The 19,004-nt window shown below is 37.4% G+C and overlaps 1 protein-coding gene across 1 annotated transcript in view; it reads left to right on the top strand.

Moving 5' to 3' along the window:
- nbas (NBAS subunit of NRZ tethering complex) overlaps positions 1-19,004 on the top strand; it is a 350,427-nt gene that overhangs the window by 226,773 nt on the left and 104,650 nt on the right. The window contains 2 exon segments of the mRNA XM_056480954.1: positions 4,727-4,936; positions 8,857-9,059. Of these exon segments, the coding sequence (XP_056336929.1) occupies positions 4,727-4,936; positions 8,857-9,059 (413 nt within the window).

Below are 19,004 nucleotides of genomic sequence, written 5' to 3'. Positions count from 1 at the left end.
TCAGTGAGTAAAAACAAATGTTTTTCCCATTTTGGGCAGTTAAAATTGGGTTTGGGACATTTCATATGCTGCAAAACAGTTGCAGGATGACTCTGCATGTCTGTAACAAAATATAAAACATTTATAGTATTTTAAATAGCCACTTAAGAGCTAAAATGTACTGTCCACGTATGTGGACATTCAAGCCCTAGGAGGATACAGTGTCTTCAAGAAGTCTATGAGTTGGCAAGACCCTACAGAGTCTCTTACAATGACAAGAGTAGTCTGAAAGTTTAACAAGTCTGAATTAAGACAAAGATGTCCTGTCTATAATATGTTTGAAGGATGGGGCAGAGTTTATAGGTGGAGACATAGAAATCGGCCATGACTAGTTGTCTTCAAGAAGTCCGTGAGTCAGCAAGATCCTACAGGAGTCTCTCACGGTGACAGGAGTAGTCTGCAAGTTTATCAAGTCTGAATTGAGACAAAGTTGCCCTGTTTATAATATGTTTGTAGGAGGGGGCAGAGTTTGTAGGTGGAGACATAGAAAATGGGCATGACTAGTTTTAGTTGTAGTCTTGTTGTAGTCTTGTTTTAGGGTCTTGAATAGATACTGAGGTTTCACTTGCCCTGACCAGCTTAAAAGTACCACCCAAAGACAAAGGCACAGTCCTTGAGAAGAAAGGGAAAAAAAGGTTAATGCCCTGGCTACTAGAGAATATATATATTATTTTTTTAATTAGGAACTATATTATATAAATTTATATTCTCATAGTACCAACTTTTAAAACATTACGTTTACTATAAAGTTCATAATGTAAATTTGATACACTCACTGACTTTTGTTTGATGTAAGGGCCGTGATATTTTAGCACCTCTCGTCTCTCCCTGTCTCTCACGGATGGCTTAATTTTCTATTTATTCTGTCTGCAAGTCAAACACACATATACAGAAAAAACTAACAATACAAACAACAACAACAAAAATCAGCCATGTAGACACACAACCCTGTGGCTAACATCCTAAATGAGCCTCTGTAATCAAAAGGCTAATCATTAATGCTCGCTGGCCCCTGGGGCGGTCCAATGATGTTGTTGTAATGATTGTTATGTTGATATAATGTTGTAGTGATTAGAGATTGAGGAAAGCAAGTTACAAACACACATTTAGATAAACACACACCAACTCTCAGATTCAATCAACTCCTACAGAATATCCTGGAACATTCTTCTGATTTTTGTGGCCTAAAATGAATAAAATTCAGAAAATTTGTGGCATTATTTGGAGCATTTTCTTGTTGTTTTCCTGTGAAAGTAGACACAGACATATATATTTCTTTTTTTCCAAGAACTATTGGGCTTTACCATTTTTTCTGAAGGAAAGCACTTAAAAAAACAAAGAGAGAAATTTAAGTGGTTATATCTTAATCTATAAAGCCAAATTTATCATATTTGATACAAGAGAGACTCTGAATGATGACGATAAACAAAACTTAGTTAAAAAAAAACTTTTGCATTAGTGAAATCATTATCATAAGGAAAAATATGTTTAATAAATGTGATGTATTACTTTGTTGAATCGGTCAGCATTGTGGGATTACTGCATTGCATTGCTCTTTGCCCACCACAATTAAAATTACAGACCTTTTATCATAAAACTAAGCACTTTAATGTCATCCTACTAAAGATAGATTATTGGGAGACTTGGAGCATTCTTTTTATGAGCATTTAATGCAAGGAGTCTGCTGTACAGTTGTGAAAATTGTTAATTGATTTAGATTTGTAAAAGCATTTGTAAAATATATTTTAGTCTGGATTAAGAAATTAGAGAGAGAGGAGCGTTTATGTGCTCATGCTGTAGGGTTTCATTCTTCATTCATTAGCTTAAAAGATCTGATGAAGATGATTTGGCTGAGATGTTTTAATTATGATAGCTGGTCTCTGTCTTCAGGATCAAAATCAGGATTATCAACGATTATTTGGTGCAAAACAGCAATGTAAAAACAGGATTTCGAGATGATCTGCATCACCTGCATATTACCTGTCAATGTTACATGTACATGGCTCCTGCAAATTATAAAATTATTCTTTCCCAATAAAAAAGAACTCTGACAGTATATTGGAAATGTCTATTAACATACATGCTCTGAAATTGTGCTAAAGCTGGGTTCTTAGCTTTTTTAAAGTACGCATTTGAATCTAAAAAGAGAATTTTTGTATTTTAAGATTATATAAGTAGCTAAAGTGTACATATTAGTCAGTAAAGGCGTACTCACACTAGGTACAGTTGCCTTGAACTGGGTACAAAGTACAAAACGGTTATCATTGAATCCTTTGAAAAGGTACCACCCTGTGAATTATTATTATTTTTTCTTTTAAAAATAATAATAGTTTACTACTTTTTTTTTGTTTTCCATAATTTAATACAGTACTATTGTAAGAAAATATAAGATGGTAAACTTTTATTATAAACTTTTCTTGATCTAATACTGTTTATATGAATGGGGCTCGCCCAGAGGCTCTCCTCACTGCAAGAAGGTCACTGGTATGAGTCCCGACTGGCCTAGGAGGTATTTCTGTATGGCGTTTGCATGTTCGTAGTGTAGAGTATGTGTCAATGAGAGAGTATGTGTGTTTCAGGATGCGACTGGAAGAACATCCGCCGCATAAAACATAGGCCAGTGTAATTGGCAGTTCATTCTGCTGTGGCAACCCTTGATAAATCAGATCTAAGCTGAAGGATAGCGAGTTAATGAGTGAGTGACTGAGTGAGTGATTATATGAATAAGCCTGCTCCTGAGCAGGTTTAAGCTTGCAGACCCTTTGCTATGACAACAGTTGAGGTTTAAGAACAAAAGTGTCCGGGATCTTGTCAAATCAAATACAGCTATCTTGATAATCCAGGTACAAAGAACGTGGACCCCAGGAGTGGGTTTGCAGTGGTTCAGTAACTGGAAGTTAAAGATGCATAGTTGAAGCAACTATTGCAACAATCTACTCAAAGCCCTTTAACAGGGCTTTGGTGGTAACTTTGCTCTACCGCCAATTGAAGGCTGCACAAAAACTCTAGCAAATCTGCATCACTAATATAAAATCACAAGGTTCTCTTAATTTTGCTTGATATCAAAGTTCTTTGATAGTAGTATCACAAAATCCCGAGGGATTGATTAAGATAAGAGCACCATTGATTCAGTGCGAACCACAGAGAGAAGCACTGATGACATTTGCGGGGATTCTGCTGTAGATTATGTGCAAAGCGTGAGTAAATATGATGTGTGCGTGTGTGTATGTGTGCGACGGCAGGCAGGCGTGGGTGTGGCGAGTCAGAGGTAAACAACATAAGATGAATCCAGGCACGTTCTCGCTGAGAGGAATCTAGAGGAGAAATGGGATGAAACTGAATTACGAGCCATCATTACTGTTGGAGATTATAATAGTAGATGTGCTGGAGAATAACAGCCCATTGCTGAACATGCATTCAAGTGGAAAAGAAAAGCTTATGCACATTTCAGGATGTGGGCCTGTTCTGGGTGACTTCCACTTCACGGGGTTATGTTTTTAATTTTTTCAGAGGCATTTAGTGTTTCATTTTATTCAGTGTTTTTTTTTTTTTTTTTCATTTACAGAACATTGAACAAGCTGCTTTTACATCAATTTCCATGAGTAGTGGTCTGTGTAAAAAAACTTTTTCCTGAATTGAATATAAAACAAGGATATGCAAAATTGCAATTAAACCGTAGTGTGTAATTGCTTTTATTTGACATGGTTGAAAGTCCATGCATTATTGCATCAACTGTTGCTTTCATATCTCTTATGAAAATGAAATGATTGTTTGTCTGAAAATGGCATATTTTTGGTTATTTTGACCAATAGTCATTTTATGCTTTAATTTATTGTTTTTAGCACCCATTAATCATTGCAGAACAAAAAGATATTATTAAAATACCTGACACTTTCTGAAAAATCTGAAAAACATGTGTATCTTAGTTTTAACAAATATAATAAGCAGATTTTAAATGGTTCAAAATGTTTGTTTAATCACAAGTTCAGTTTTGTTAAACCAGGAATACATTGTTTAATTAAATACAAATATTTAAAAATTTCATTCATTCAGTTATTTTCAGAGAGAATGAATTTACATCTAAACTGGCTGCAAAATATATGTAGACCATTAGAAATGGTTAATTAACTCATTTGCCTTATTTACATTTACATCATATTTACATTTACACATCTACACTTTATTCTTGTAATTATTATACTTTTTAGATTTCCTTTATATCATTTATTTCTCATTTAGTGTGTTTTTTAATTTATTTGATGATGTTGATATATTACATATTTTATACATATCTAACATGCTTTGGCAATACTCAGATTTTACCTGTCAGTGGGTGCACATGGCTCCTGAATAGAATAAAAGTAAAACAAATAGGGGATTTCTTTTTTTTATTTCAACAGTCTTTAAAAAACCTTCAACCCATTGAAAAGAAACCACTAACCATGTGCCGTGGGTAAAGGTTTGTTTCAATCCGGCTTCCACGCAAGTATATTTCAAACCTGTGGGAAGCACTGTGGCTGTATAATGTATTGTTTATTAATGTAATGTTAAATGATTAATTATGTATATGAACAAGTATAATTGCTTTAGTGTGAGTGGCTCTTCACAAGAGAATCAATACGTTTCCTAGTAAAACTTGCATTTATTCTTCTTTCTCTTCTCCTTTGTGTTTTCTGTATATGTCTAGCTCTCAGTAGGGACCAGGCTGGAGATCACCAAGCGTGCACAGAAAGCTCTAAAGAGCATCAGCGATAAGAATAAGAAAAAGGGGAACGATGACAAAAGTGAAAACTCCGCCTCCAACTTTGACTCCGCCCTCACTCATGTTCAGCAGTCTCTGACTCATCTGGAAACTCTGAGCCACTCCTTCCTGCTGTCACTCAAGACTAGTCAAGAGGTAATTCTGAACATGCGCACACACAAAGTAAAGAAAATGGTAAACGCTTTATTTTGAGTCACAATTCCTGCTAATAACTACTGTCTTGTTAGCTGCATATTATTGAGATAACTGTTTATTAGTAGCTATAAAGTATAAAACCTAGACCCAACTACTACCTTACTAACTATTAATAAGCAGCTAATTAGTATTTTATTGAGCATATAGACAATTTCAATGTGGTGATATCATTGACTCATTGACACACATTTTCTGCTTGTTGTCAAACTATTTCATATCTGCAACAAGAGGCTATTCTATCGTAACTTGTTATAACGGCTATCGTAACATTATTTATCAATATGTGGAACTTTTTGGACTCTCGGGAGCTATGGAAACTTAAAATGGTAAACAGGAAACATGTCAGGACCTCTGTTATTGTTTACATTCCTCAAAATAGGTCTATAGTCTTAGTGGTTTGTTAATAGTGTGAATTGTGAAGTTAAGTGTTACCAAAGAAATAAATCATGTAACACGGACCATAAACAGTGCCTTAAATTTTTCAAGCACTAGGGATGTCAATTTTGACATTTTTTTCCATGGTAGATCATCATTTGATATAACCAATTAGATGCAGACCTTATTAATGCAAGATGTATTTACTTCAGTGGTATGACAGTAAATCATGTCAGTAAATGACACCGCAAGAAAGTAAAAATCTTCACCCTAAGGAAAGTGTTTATTTTATTTCTTTATTTTTTTACTGTAAATATAGGACTAGAAGAATCAGTGATTGATAATTTAATAGAACCCTTTAATGATTAAATGTAATGACTAAAGCCACTTTTCCACTACGGGGTCGAATGGTTCTCTTTTCTTAACCATTCTATTCTGGGCCAGTAAGCATTGATACAGTTTCATTTTCTACTGTGGTGCTTTTAACAGAGCTCTCTGGAATATGTTAATACAAATGTAGTAGTTGTTGCAAGTGTAATATAAACAGCAATATGGATGATGATTTGATATGTCTGATTTTGAGACTCCTTTTTCATCTGATATTTACTGTGGTAAATAATGGAAAAAAATAAAGCGACATTGAGAAACTAGTAGACAGGCAACTGAGTAGCGATAAAACTCACATACGCACTTTACCAGCACATCTCAGCATGGTTGTTTAACTGTGTTTAGAATTTCGGACTGAGAGACTGCACCAGAAAATACAACTGGAACTGTACCCAACTTTTCTTAGAACTGTTTGGCCTGATGGTGGCAAAGCAGCATGTAAATCATGCCGTTCAAGACATACACACCGCCAGCCAGTGCATGTGTGTATCCATGTGAGCAAAGAGAATTTGTTGTTGTAAATGTATACAGTTGGATACTTTAGGAAAATCGAGAGAAAGTCCATAAAGTCATGCCATTTGGTTATTAGCCCACTTTATATGTCTTTACATTCCTTGCATGGATAAAGTTGAAATGTTTACATGTCAGATGTTTGGTAGCCAAATGTACCATCTGAGGTAGATGTTATTTCAATCCAATTTAGCTATTTCAATAATCTAATAATGCTTTGAATAAAGAATGTTGAAGGAAAATACCAGCCATTGACATCCATAGTAAGAACAAAAATATATGGAAGTAAATGACTGCATCCATCTCTGCAAAGACTCAAATAACTATAATAAAGTCATCTGGAATGGCAAAGAAAGCGTTCTTGCAGGACTCCCAGAGTTCATCAAGATTCTTTGGATTCATCTTTAATGCCCTCTCCTTCATCTTACCCCAGACATGCTCAATAATGTTCATGTCTGGTGACTGGGCTGGAGCACCTTGACCTTCTTTGCTTTCAGGAACTTTGATGTGGAGGCTGAAGTACAAGAAGGAGCGCTATCTTGCTGAGGAATTTGCCCTCTCTTATGCTTTGTAATGGAATGGGCAGCACAAATGTCTTAATTCCTCAGGCAGTTGATGTTGCCATCCACTCTGCAGATCTTTCGCACACCCCCTTACTGAATGTAACCCCAAACCATGATTTTCCATCACCAAACTTGACTGATTCCTATGAGAATCTTGGGTCCATGTGGGTTCCAGTAGGTCTTTGATTCATCTGAAAAATATACTTTACCTTCTGCTACTTTTCTAAATGATCAACTAGAAGTCAAGATATTATTTTTTGCTCTTACAACTGGGATCGATGACAAGGCTTTTGTCAGGTAGTCTATATCTTCCTTTTTGTTCAACAGAAGAAAAAACTCAAAACAGGTTTGGAATAAGTGAAGGAAGAGTAAATGTTGCCAGAAATTTTTATTTTGTTTTGGGTGAACGATCCCTTTATTCCACATGCAGCTTAAAACAATGTGTGTTAATGACATTAGATAAACACCATGCATAATCGTCCATAGATAAGATGCATCTATTTAAAGGATAATCAGCCAATAATTAATTGCTGACATCCCTTGTAAGTATCCATGTTTGTTTTGTTACTTTCTCACTTTCTGTCCCGTAAGACAGTGGTTGTGATGGATTGGCAGGTTTGTTGCCGGTGTCCTGTTTGCAGGATAGTATTAGGCAGTCCATGTCAGCCTGTGTTGTCTTAAATGCACACAACCCACTATTTGTATATGGAAATGTATGGATTCATTTTTACAGCTCACACTTATCGAGCAGATCCTGCTGCACCTCATTACCACCACACCTTCAGCGTGTCATACAACATTTTCCCAAAGGGATGGGCATAGTCTCCAAACTGCAGTTTAAATAAGCAGTCCAGGCAGCAAAGCAACTAGTGTTAGAGAGTATGCTTAAACCAATATAATGGAAGTATCAGACTTTATATATATCTTCATTTTTTAATACACATTTGGATGAATTGAAGAAAACATGTAGGGTGGATGAATTGTGCAATATTTTATTGGGTAATTGGATTTTGTGATGTGGGCATCTTAGAGAAACCCACATTAATTTTCTGTGCTCTTCAGGGAATTTAGATTTCACACCATTAAAATGTTTCAAATCCATGCATTTTTGGTATGTTTCACACATTTTTGCACAACCAAAAGTCATTGTTTTGTTTTAGACAACTTAAGAGCTTTATACATCACCAGAGAGAAGTCTGATGGTTCACTAGATGATTCATTCAAATAATTCACTTAATTATATTATCAAATATGTGGGTGGTCGGTTGGGGGAATGCATGTTTATTTTTTTGTTTAATTATTATTTTTATGATTGTTGGTTGTTGATTTTTCTATGTCTAATTGTTAAAATGTACGTTTTGTTTATATTTTTTAAAAAGTGTATTTACAATGGAATGTTTGCTAAAATTTAATAATAAATAAAATATAATAATACAAATATTTAAACCAAATATATTATCAAATAACAGCAAAATAAACTATATGGATGACACCGTAAGTGCAAAAAAAAAAATGATAAGTAGAACATCAAAATCAATGCAGCGTGTAGCTTTTTATTTCAAAACAATCACATTAAGATCATAAATCCAAGATTCATCAGGTGTAATTTGTGAAAGAAGGCTTCAGTTTCACTGATGAATTAACCATCAACTGACTTGAGATATTTTGCAATGTCCTGGAGTAGATTTTACAGAGTGGTTCTTCTCAAATCGTCAGATAGTGACTCTGCCCATTATAAACACAAGATCCCATCCAAAAATAAATGCAGCTCTTGATGGAAATATATTTTGTGATTGTATTAAGCTGTCAAAACAATACCATGATGAATGCACACCATAATCAAAGCTAACAGCAGTCCAACTAAATATTAGAACGTATGAATTTTCTTGGCCAGGCACTGTACAGTACTTAAAAATTTGGTCTCGGCACATACTACATTGATTACTGCCAAAGGATGAAAAACATAAAGAGAGGAATGTCTCCTGAACATAGTGATTATATCATTGTATTTATTTCTTTTTTTAGGAACTGTTGCAGAAGTACAGTCGCATTTATGACCTGTCCAGATCGGAGCAATCTAAAGTTCACCATCTGGCTATCACAATGGCTACTGACGGACAGCCCCTAGAACGAATCGAGCAGCTGCTCTCAGTCGCCGTCGGGACAAGAGACCTGTCCCCCAAGAGTGTGGTCCAGGACGCAGTGGAGCGAATCATAAGTGCTCTCAGGTACGACAAGCTGCAGTTCTGCTCATTTCTCCCAGCCAGTACACTGAAAAAATATTCATTGGATTTACTTTTTTTTTAAAGGTAACTGGTTGCAAACTGTTTAAACAAACAAATTAAATGTAGTAATGCTCAACTTAATTTGTTTGTTTAAATTCAGCCTACGTAACTTGTTTGCATTTAGTTACCTCATTTATTATTAATATTAATATTAATATTATAACATTTATTTTACCAGGAAAAGCACATTGAGATATAAAAATTTATTTTACAAGAGTGGCCTAGCCAAGATTAGGCAGTATACAGTTCATATGGGTTTAACAAACAAACAAACAAAAAACAAATAACAGGTAACATCATTCATCCATCAAAACACACAGTTAAAAGCTGTTAAGAACATCTATAGGCCAATGTTTCAAACTCCAAATAATTTAAAATCTTTTTAAAAGCATGTAGTGAAACCAACTCTTTCAACTGCAACTTTGTTTAGAGGTTATTCCATGCAAAATGGTGCATCATATTTAAAAGCCTTTCTTTCCCATTTCAGTACGCACCACTGGTACAGACAATAAATAAACTTCCTGAAACCGACATTGCTTAATGCATACAGGATGTACAGCAATATGCAAATATATTTACAAATGAAAAAGAATTAAAGTATCAAAATATTACAAAAAATGATTATTTTCTACATAAATAAAAAAACCACTGCCTCCATGCCTTCATCTCGCATAGGACGTGTGTTTGGATATAACTTCGTTTTTTGACCACACTTCGTCATTATTGTTCATTTATTCGTTAGCTAGAGCTGAATTTAGGACTAGTTTTGAAACAAATCTTTGAGCTTAACAAACGGAATTATGTAGGCTAATGAATGTCTTCAGTGGAGTGGAACAACACTGTTTCCTTATCCACGAAAATAAATGAGTAAAGTAAAGAGAAGCTAAAGAGGCTGAATGGAGGAGGCTCATTCTTTATTCTCACGCTGTAGATGGTCTGTTTAACTGTTTTCTCGCTAATAAAGCTTTAAGTTTTTCCAACACAAAGTCCGCCATGTAAATTGCATGACGCAACACAACTGACTCCTAAAGGAAATGGGAGATGAGTCTCTGATTGGTTAAATGAACATTATGCTCAAAACACTCCCATAACTCATTAAGAGAATAAGCACAACCCTGTTAGACCATGTGCCGGGGCGCAAACCATATTTTTCTGTCCTTAAAATAGCAAAAGTGTATTTAGACATGCCCTTGATGCTTTTGCGCCATGCGGTTTAGACTTTGCACCTAGACCGTTAAAATAGAGCCCCCTGTAGCTGTTTTGTATAATGTCAGTTCTACCTGCCCACCGTTCCCACAACTCTGACAGTGTGCCTCAATCTGCACCTGCGTCAGAGAATCATTACAGTGCATTACAGTGACATGAAGGAAGCAGATCTCGCATAATGTTTGTGATAAGTACTACAGTAAGAACTTTCCCAGTGATTATTTGATGTATTTGTTGTAGAATTAATTCAAGCCTTTCTGCAACGATGAGTCACACACAATGTCGTTACAATGTTCACGCATGCACGCACGTTCACACAGCGCACGCGTTTATTTTTGCAGTGTTTTTGCACTGCAGATGTGAAAGGATACAGGTTAATATCCACTGCTGTATGGACATCTGTTATATTAATGTACAAAATAAACCTGATTTCACATCCACAAACCGGGATTGAAGCATCTTCTTCTATAATTGTACTTATATACTATATAATTGTACGCGGCTATGATGAAAAAGGCAGTAAAATTGCTGTAATTCATTACAAACATGCAGTGTTTTAATTAGGTATTTGGATGCTATTTTTTAACATCAGGAATTTAAAAAAGGGAGACTTTGTTGATGTCTTTAGATCACCCCAAAATGACTGTGGACACACTATACCTACACACAGTTCTGTCCAAAGCTTATTTTCATTATAGGCGCCCTTTAAACATTAGTCGTTGTGTTCACATGCTTAACAGAAAGGATTGAGATTGGCTCTAATAGTCAGCACTGTTTACTGATATATTACCAAACAAATACCGAATCGACAAGTCTGCATTACAGTGCATCGAAGAAACAATTAATTTTAACACCCCTACTGGCCAGTGTGGTTTTCTTGATATCAGCCTCATTTTCTCTCCTCACTCATTTCCTGAAATGCTTTCTCCTTCTCTCTCTCTGTCTCTGTCTATACGGTCTATCCCTCTATTAACCTGTGTCAGGCTGGATGTGTTTTTGCTTGATTGAGTTAAACACAGCGTTAGCCTTCGCCCTGGCCTCTCATCTCTCTCCTTTACAGCTCACTTTCTCTCTGTTTCTTACCCTTCATCTCCTGCTTTTAGGAGGTCAGCACCTTCCCTGCTGGTTGGTTCTTAATAACACGCTGTCCTTAGTAATACCAGTGATTCAGAGAGCAGACTGGTGTCAGAGTAGATATTTGAACCCATCGCTGATTTTCCACCACAACTCGTAAGAGGCAGGCTGTAGTGAACTTATTTTTCAAGGTTTCAGGCCAAACTGGCAATTTAAGATACAAAGAGGTCTGCAAAGACGTGTTACTGTGACTAATAATTTGACTTGATGTGCAGTTCATCAAGTTTGAAATATTGACTTTTTGAGAATTCCCATTTAGCCACTTTAACCACTTGTGGTTAAAAAAAAAAAAAAAAAATTAAGAAATAAAATAAATATTTTTACTAGGGATGTCATGATCAGGGTTTTTTTGCCTTCAAGTCCGAGTGAGAGTCATTTGATTTTGAGTATCTACCGATACCGAAACCCGATCCAATACTTCTATGATACATTAAATAATAAAAAATTAAGAAGAGTGAAGAAAAAGTTCCAGAATGTTTCTTATTTTTTAATTTAATTCACCTTATTTTAACATTCAACAAATCTGTTAACAAACAGAGCACTTCTGTGAGGTAACTTAAACAACCAAGTAATAAATAACATCAATTCTTCACTTTTGGACTTTAGTGCATCAGTAAATATTAAAAAAATCGAATGTAAAAACTAATAGCACCTCAAATTAAAATACCCGACAGGCAATCCCAAGTTTTCTGCTCCAAGCTGCTTCCGTGTTCTACCTTGCTGGCGTTTAACCAATAGGGTCTCTGCAATATAGTGATGTCGTGCCACACACAAGTCAAGAAAGAGGTCTAACTCTGTGCCACCGCAGAACTATAGATGTGTTTAAAAATGAGAAAATTAGAGGTGTGAACCTACAACAGTTCTTGTATTAAAATGTATTATATTTTTTAAACACATTTTATATGTATTTGTAATACAGTATTGTCCTTTAATACAAACAGTCAGATATATGAACAGTACCTTTAGTTTTATTTGCTCAAAGAAAACTTTTTTTTTTTAATTCATCTAGCAAAACTCAAGTACATGCACAGAACAACATGCATTTGAACAAACAGTCACCTTGGAGTTATACGGTTGTTACGTCCTTTTAGATGTTAATGTTAAACTAAGAGTATGTGACATACCATAAATAGTTTAGTGTGTGTGACAAGCGGATGGAGAAAGAAATGACTTGAAAACCAAATATAATTGCAATTGTTTATTGCCCATACTTCCAGTGAAAATATATTGTACAGTTAAAGAAAAATATTTACAATAAATGAGGAATTACCTGGGGAAGAGGAAGTAGTTAGATTAAATCAAAGAAATAAATATAACAAAACTCTCTAACTGTATCCAAAAAACTAAACTAAATATGAAAAAAAGCCTAAAAAGAAACATCTTCAACATACCAAACGTCTTAACTAAACTATTCTAACTAAAAAACAAAACATACACAAAACAGCACATTCTCCTGAACATAATGAACTAATACAAACATGAATCTCGGTGTTGTATATGTATATCACGTGACTTACTCACTCCTACACACTCTCCGAGGTATCACTCAAACACATCAGTTAACTGGACAAGTTCACAAGCGCAAACACATTGCACTTTCAGATCTCAAAACTTTAGGCAAGAGCATTAAACACAAGCAAAGCACATTCTCTCAGACTAGTCCTCGCAAAAGAGACCGTCATCACAGAGACCTACAGAAAGAGTAAGAGCGAGAGATGGAAAGAGAGAGAGATCGCCATTGCAGTTTGGGCTCGGCTTTTAAACGCTACGCCAACCAGCGATTGGTGGCGCAAACCCAACATCAGCGACCAACGCCATCAGCATGAAATGCGGATCCTCTAATGTCGTTCGTACCTGTAACACACGCATGAAACGACACACCCACATACAAACAAACGCACACACAAATACCCAAAATACGTTCTACAAGCGAACATAACAACGGTTCTGTCTGCGTTCTGAATGATTTTGAGATATTGAGCTTCAAAATGTTTGCATTCCATATAGCCAACAGTAAGTGTGTAACATATGTTTTTAAATAAAAAGTCTTAAAATGTAAACAACTTATAAAAAACTTCCCATAATGTAAATGAGTTGTCATTTAATGAGAATATGTCAGTAACTCAATTTTGACATAAATGACAGATAGAACCTTATAATTCTAAGGTGAGTTTGTGTTTTAATTATTCACGGTCTCCTCCTTCACCATAGTATTCTACATGGCGCATATGGGAAAATAAAGTCAGTACATAATAAGCAATCATGATCTATTACTGAACTGATACCGAATTGTCCATGTCTGCAAACATATATTCAAGTCCTGATCGGGAAGTCACAGCTGATTCCGATCGAGTCTGAAACCGCATGATCGGGCGCGATTTACTATCACGACATCCCTACTTTTTATTAGGGATACATGAGTCTTATGAGTGTTAAAAATGTGTAGAGGCATAAAGTTAAATCAATAAAGTAAAGTTAAAATCAATTAAATAAAGTTAAATCAATAATTGTCTGGTTCAGCTCAGCTACTAAATACGACCTCCAAAGACTATGTCAAATAGTTTGGACTGCTGAGCGAATACTTATCCAGAGAGAGCAAAAGGGCTGCCAAAATCATGCTGGACCCCTCACACGCAGAACACTGCCTCTTTGAACTTTAACCTTCTGGTCGACGCTACAGAGCACTGCGCACCAGAACAGCCCGACACAGAAACAGTTTCTTCCCTCAGGCAATCCATATCATGAACACTTGATGATAATAATTGTGGAACCAACATCACTACTTGCCATACACTTTTATACACATATACACTTATTTAACAACACACTTTAAATGCCAATTTGCACATAACAGCTGCACATATAACGTTGTATAAAGTAATATACATGCACTTGTCAATTTGTATATTTGCATTCACTACTTGTTGTTTTTGTATATATATATATATTTATCATCTGTTTTTGTCCTGTCTCTGTAATCCTGTTGCACTGTAGAAGCTCTGTCACAAAAACAAATTCCTCGTATGTGTGAACACACCTGACAATAAAGCTCTGTCTGATTCTGATTTTTAAAATCTCAGGTTTCCAAGTCTCTCATAGGATATTTGATTATCAATCAAGCTCCACATGCCCACCACTTTGAATTTTATCTCATCTTTTTTCTCTTATCATCTTCTGATTTCAAAACACATATCAGCGAATGATTACTTAAATTATGTATCGTCTTATGATATATAGCATTTATAGATTATTATAGCATTTATTATTATAATAAATTCTATCAATTCAGTGAGTGGGGAGGTTTCAGCATCGATTTTGCAATCAATTTCTGATTTTCAGCCATAACTTGTAAAAGTTGGGTTGTTTTGAAAATATATTTCAAGGTTTTAGTCCAAACAGACCGCATATAAGATCCCAAAAGCTCTGGTAAGACGGTTAACTTCATTAATAATTTGACTTGTTAGTAGATGTACATCCAGTTTTGGGAATTAAATTTTAAACATACGCAGCCAAAAAGTTCACAGTAGATCCTTAATTCGTTCTTGTAGGGGGGAAAATCTTTGACTAGGGATACATAAGACTTATGAGCTTTAAAAGTGTGTAGAAACATGAACTTAACATCTCAGGTTCCCAGTGTTTATCCTTGATAACCTTTTAGATTTTTAATAAAGCTCCAAATGCCCGCAGCTTTAAAATAAAATAAATTGGTTAATCTTCTTTCTCTTATTGTCTTGTGACTTAAAAACACCTATTTGTGAGATTAAATAAGTTATATATACTATATAGACTTTTACTAGCACATACTTCTGAAAGTAGGTTTTTTTTAAAGATCCAAGACCATCAAAGAGTGGGAATAATCTTTCTGCACCTCCTGATTAGTCATTCTACTTTGTGAGTATGTGTTGATCAGACGTTTCAGCTCAGGCCGTAATCAAGCAAGGATTAGCGAAGGTCTCCTGAATCAGAGAAAACGGTGGTCAGAAAAATTAAGATTGATTACAGTTTGCTTTTATTCAGACACAGCCTCCTCTCTGCTGGAGTGATTCATATTCAAGGTAATTGCTTAAAGCGAAAGCGTGTTCCTGTCTTCTGCTGCTAATTACTGGTTTGCAGAGGTGGGCAAATGAATCATTAACAGTGGAATTATTTGCCCACTGGGAATTGTCAAACTGTTTTGGAAAGTTTATTTCAGCCAGCTGTATTTGGTTTTCTTGCAGCCTGTGTTTTTTAAGGAGACGGAACTCTTCTTTTAAAGTAGGTAGAATCTGTGGTCTACCGAGCTCCTTGTGATTGATGGTTATATCTGCGGAGTAAAAGATTATGGTTAGGTTTCATGTATAAATAATCCTCTAGTATCACAGTGTTCCTCTACTGAAGGGTGTGTGTGTGTGTGTGTGTGTGTGTGTGTGTGTGTGTGTGTGTGTGTGTGTGTGTGTGTGTGTGTGTGTGTGTGTGCGTGCGTTTGCGCGTGTGTGCGTGTGCGTGTGTGCGTGTGTGAGTGTGTGAGTGTGTGCGCGGTTGTGTGGTTTTATGGTTGTGTTTAGTGGTGCTGTAAAATCTAAAGTAATGTTATAAAGTCATCATAATATTGATGATGCTTAAAATGAATACCGAAGAGATACTAAGAAATGAAACGTTCAAAAGGACAGTATTTATTTAGGCTACTGTGGGGAACAAAATTAGACCTACAGATTTCTTCATTTCAAGTTCCTGTTTAAAGTAATTGTAACTGGAGGAAGAGAACTTCTTTGGTTTGGTTATTTTAGCTTTACTTTGTATGAAAGCATATTTTATGGCTTACATATACCCTGAAACACTTAAATGAGATATTTGACAAAGAACACATCAAAATTAAATTTGAGAAGACTTTTAAGGCTTTCACTTTCCTCCCAGTTATTGGTGTTATCCTAACTTTTCAGTTTTTCACTGACTTATCAAGATGGTTGAAAAAGATGAAGGTTATACAGATGAAGACCAAGTGTATGAGCCTTTTAGCCATAGCAAGGGCATTCCAAAATTACACATTTAAGCCACCAAAAAAGACTGGTCATCCATGAAAGACCAATGCATGAGAGGACAAGAAGATGCGTAGAATGTCAGTTGCCAATGGGTCCAGCGCTGTACACTGTTGCTGGATTTGCTTGCCACTTCAGCGCTGAACAGTGCAAGGATCTTCCTTAGCATGCAGTGTCTTGAAGTCTAACAGAATTAAAACTGAAAACCCTGCTGTGACCAAACTTCTTATTAGTAGAAAGAATCAAGGCCAGACTAACTGTTTCAACTGCAAACTGGTGAACGACTGAACCCAAAGTGTTTAGTATTGGAGGAAGTTTTATGGATCTGTGCATTTCTGCAACAAAAATGCAAATCACAATTCGACCTTAACTAACAAACTGTGCTTAACTAAAATATAGTTTTTAGCTTATTATTCACTCTCACAAAACAATAGAATTGAAATAGAATTTCTAGATAGCATTTTGTATTTTGAAAATCCATTTTAACAACAGGGTAATCTGAGGGTAATCTGCCCTGGTTCATTGCCCAATCAGCCAGCAATTTCATATAGGACAATGAGCCTTGTCACGTAACAAAATTAACGAAGCAGTTCCTTAAAGCTCAAATCTTTAAATAATAAAATGGCCAACTGTTATGAAGCGGACAGGAGACAGAGGTAAGGAAACGTTAGGGTGTTTATTAAATGACAACAAGGAGCACATGAAGGATAGCCAGGAGGATCAGGAATGATGTTGGGGTCTTTTCCTCCGTGGCTGGGTAACAGGAATACACGAGGATGGACAGCACACACCAGATACAGCTGACAGAGGATGACACAGACTTGGAAGGACTGGAAGACAGGACGATTCGGGTGGACCAGGAAGACTAGGAGGAATACAAAGAGAACAGGTAAGTAAAGCGTTTGTTTTAGCTGAGGATGACTACGCTGAGTGGTCGCTCAGTTGTCCGCTTTCGTCGAGACGAGCCCGGACAATGAGCGACTGGAGTGCTGTGCTTTTATCTGGTGCTCGTGAATGTGATGCAGCTGTGTGCTCATTAGAAGTCAGGTGATGGTGATCTTCGTGAGTGGGGATCGTGAGAGCCTGACCAATCCGTGACAGTACCCCCCTCCCCAGGGCCCGCTCCTGAGGGCCGACACCTCCGACGCCGTGGTGGTCTCCCTCTGCCTCTAGGCGCTGGGAACTCAGGGTGGCTCTCATGAAACTCCACCATGAGACTAGGATCGAGAATATCAGCTCTGGGAACCCATGTCCTTTCTTCGGGGCCGTACCCTTCCCAGTCCACCAGGTACTCCAACTGGCCACCACGACGTCGGGAACGCAAGATCTCCTTCACTGCGTAGACGGCTCCTTCTTCTAGGAGCAGTGGAGGAGGGGGTTCCTCTTCGTGGTCAGGCTCTGTGGAGGGAAGAACAGGATCGTGATAGGGTTTCAGGAGTGATACGTGGAATGTAGGGTGAATACGGTAGTGAGAGGGTAATTGTAGTTTGTAGGTGACGGGGTTAACCTGTTCCACGATGGTGAAGGGACCAACAAATCGGGGACTTAACTTGCGAGAGGGCAGTCGCATGCGTATGTCCCGGTGGATAGCCACACCTTTTGTCCGGGTGTGTATCTGGGTTCTTCAGACCTTCTTCTATCGGCGGTTACCTTGCTTCGACGGACTGCCCTCTGCAGATGTTGATGAGCCTCGTCCCAGACTCTCTCGCTCTCCCAGAACCAGTGATCCACTGCGGGGACATCAGATGGTTCGCCATCCCAGGGAAAGAGCGGTGGTTGGAAGCCCAGGACGCACTGGAATGGCGTGAGTCCGGTGGAGGGTTGCCGCAGTGAATTTTGGGCATATTCTGCCCAGCCCAAATACTGGCTCCAGGAGCTCTGGTGACCACTGCAGAAGGTCCTCAGGAACCGTCCCACCTCCTGAATCTTCCTCTCTGTCTGCCCGTTGGTTTGGGGATGATATCCAGAAGAGAGGCTGACGGCCACACCTAGGAGCTTGAAGAAGGCTTTCCATAGACGTGAGATGAACTGTGGACCTCTGTCCGACACAATATCTTCTGGAATACCAAATGACCTGAAGACTTGATTAAAGATATTGTCGGCTGTTTCAAAGGCTGTGGGAAGACCTTTCAGAGGGATTAGTTTGACAAACTTTGAGAATCTATCTACGATGACTAGAATACAGGTATTACCTTCTGACGAGGGGAGGTCAGTGATAAAGTCCACTCCTAGGTGTGACCAGGGACGGTTCGGAATCGGCAAGGGATGGAGCTTTCCAGCGGGTAGATGACGTGGGCTCTTGGATTGGGCACAGTCCTTACAGCCCTGAACATATTGCCTCACATCCCTTGCCATGTTTGGCCACCAGAATCGTTGGGATACTAGCGAGAGAGTATTGTTGATCCCTGGATGTCCAGTGCCTAGCGAGGTATGTAAGGAGTGGATCAGATCTACCCGGTGTTCAGGTGGTATGAACTGCCGATGAGGAGGGCATCCCGGCGGAGCAGGGGCTTCCGGAGTGGCAACGACTGGA

This window comes from Danio aesculapii, chromosome 20, assembly GCF_903798145.1.
Source record: "Danio aesculapii chromosome 20, fDanAes4.1, whole genome shotgun sequence".
NCBI classification, from domain to species: Eukaryota; Metazoa; Chordata; class Actinopteri; order Cypriniformes; family Danionidae; genus Danio; species Danio aesculapii.
This window is presented reverse-complemented; position numbering and strand designations above follow the sequence as displayed.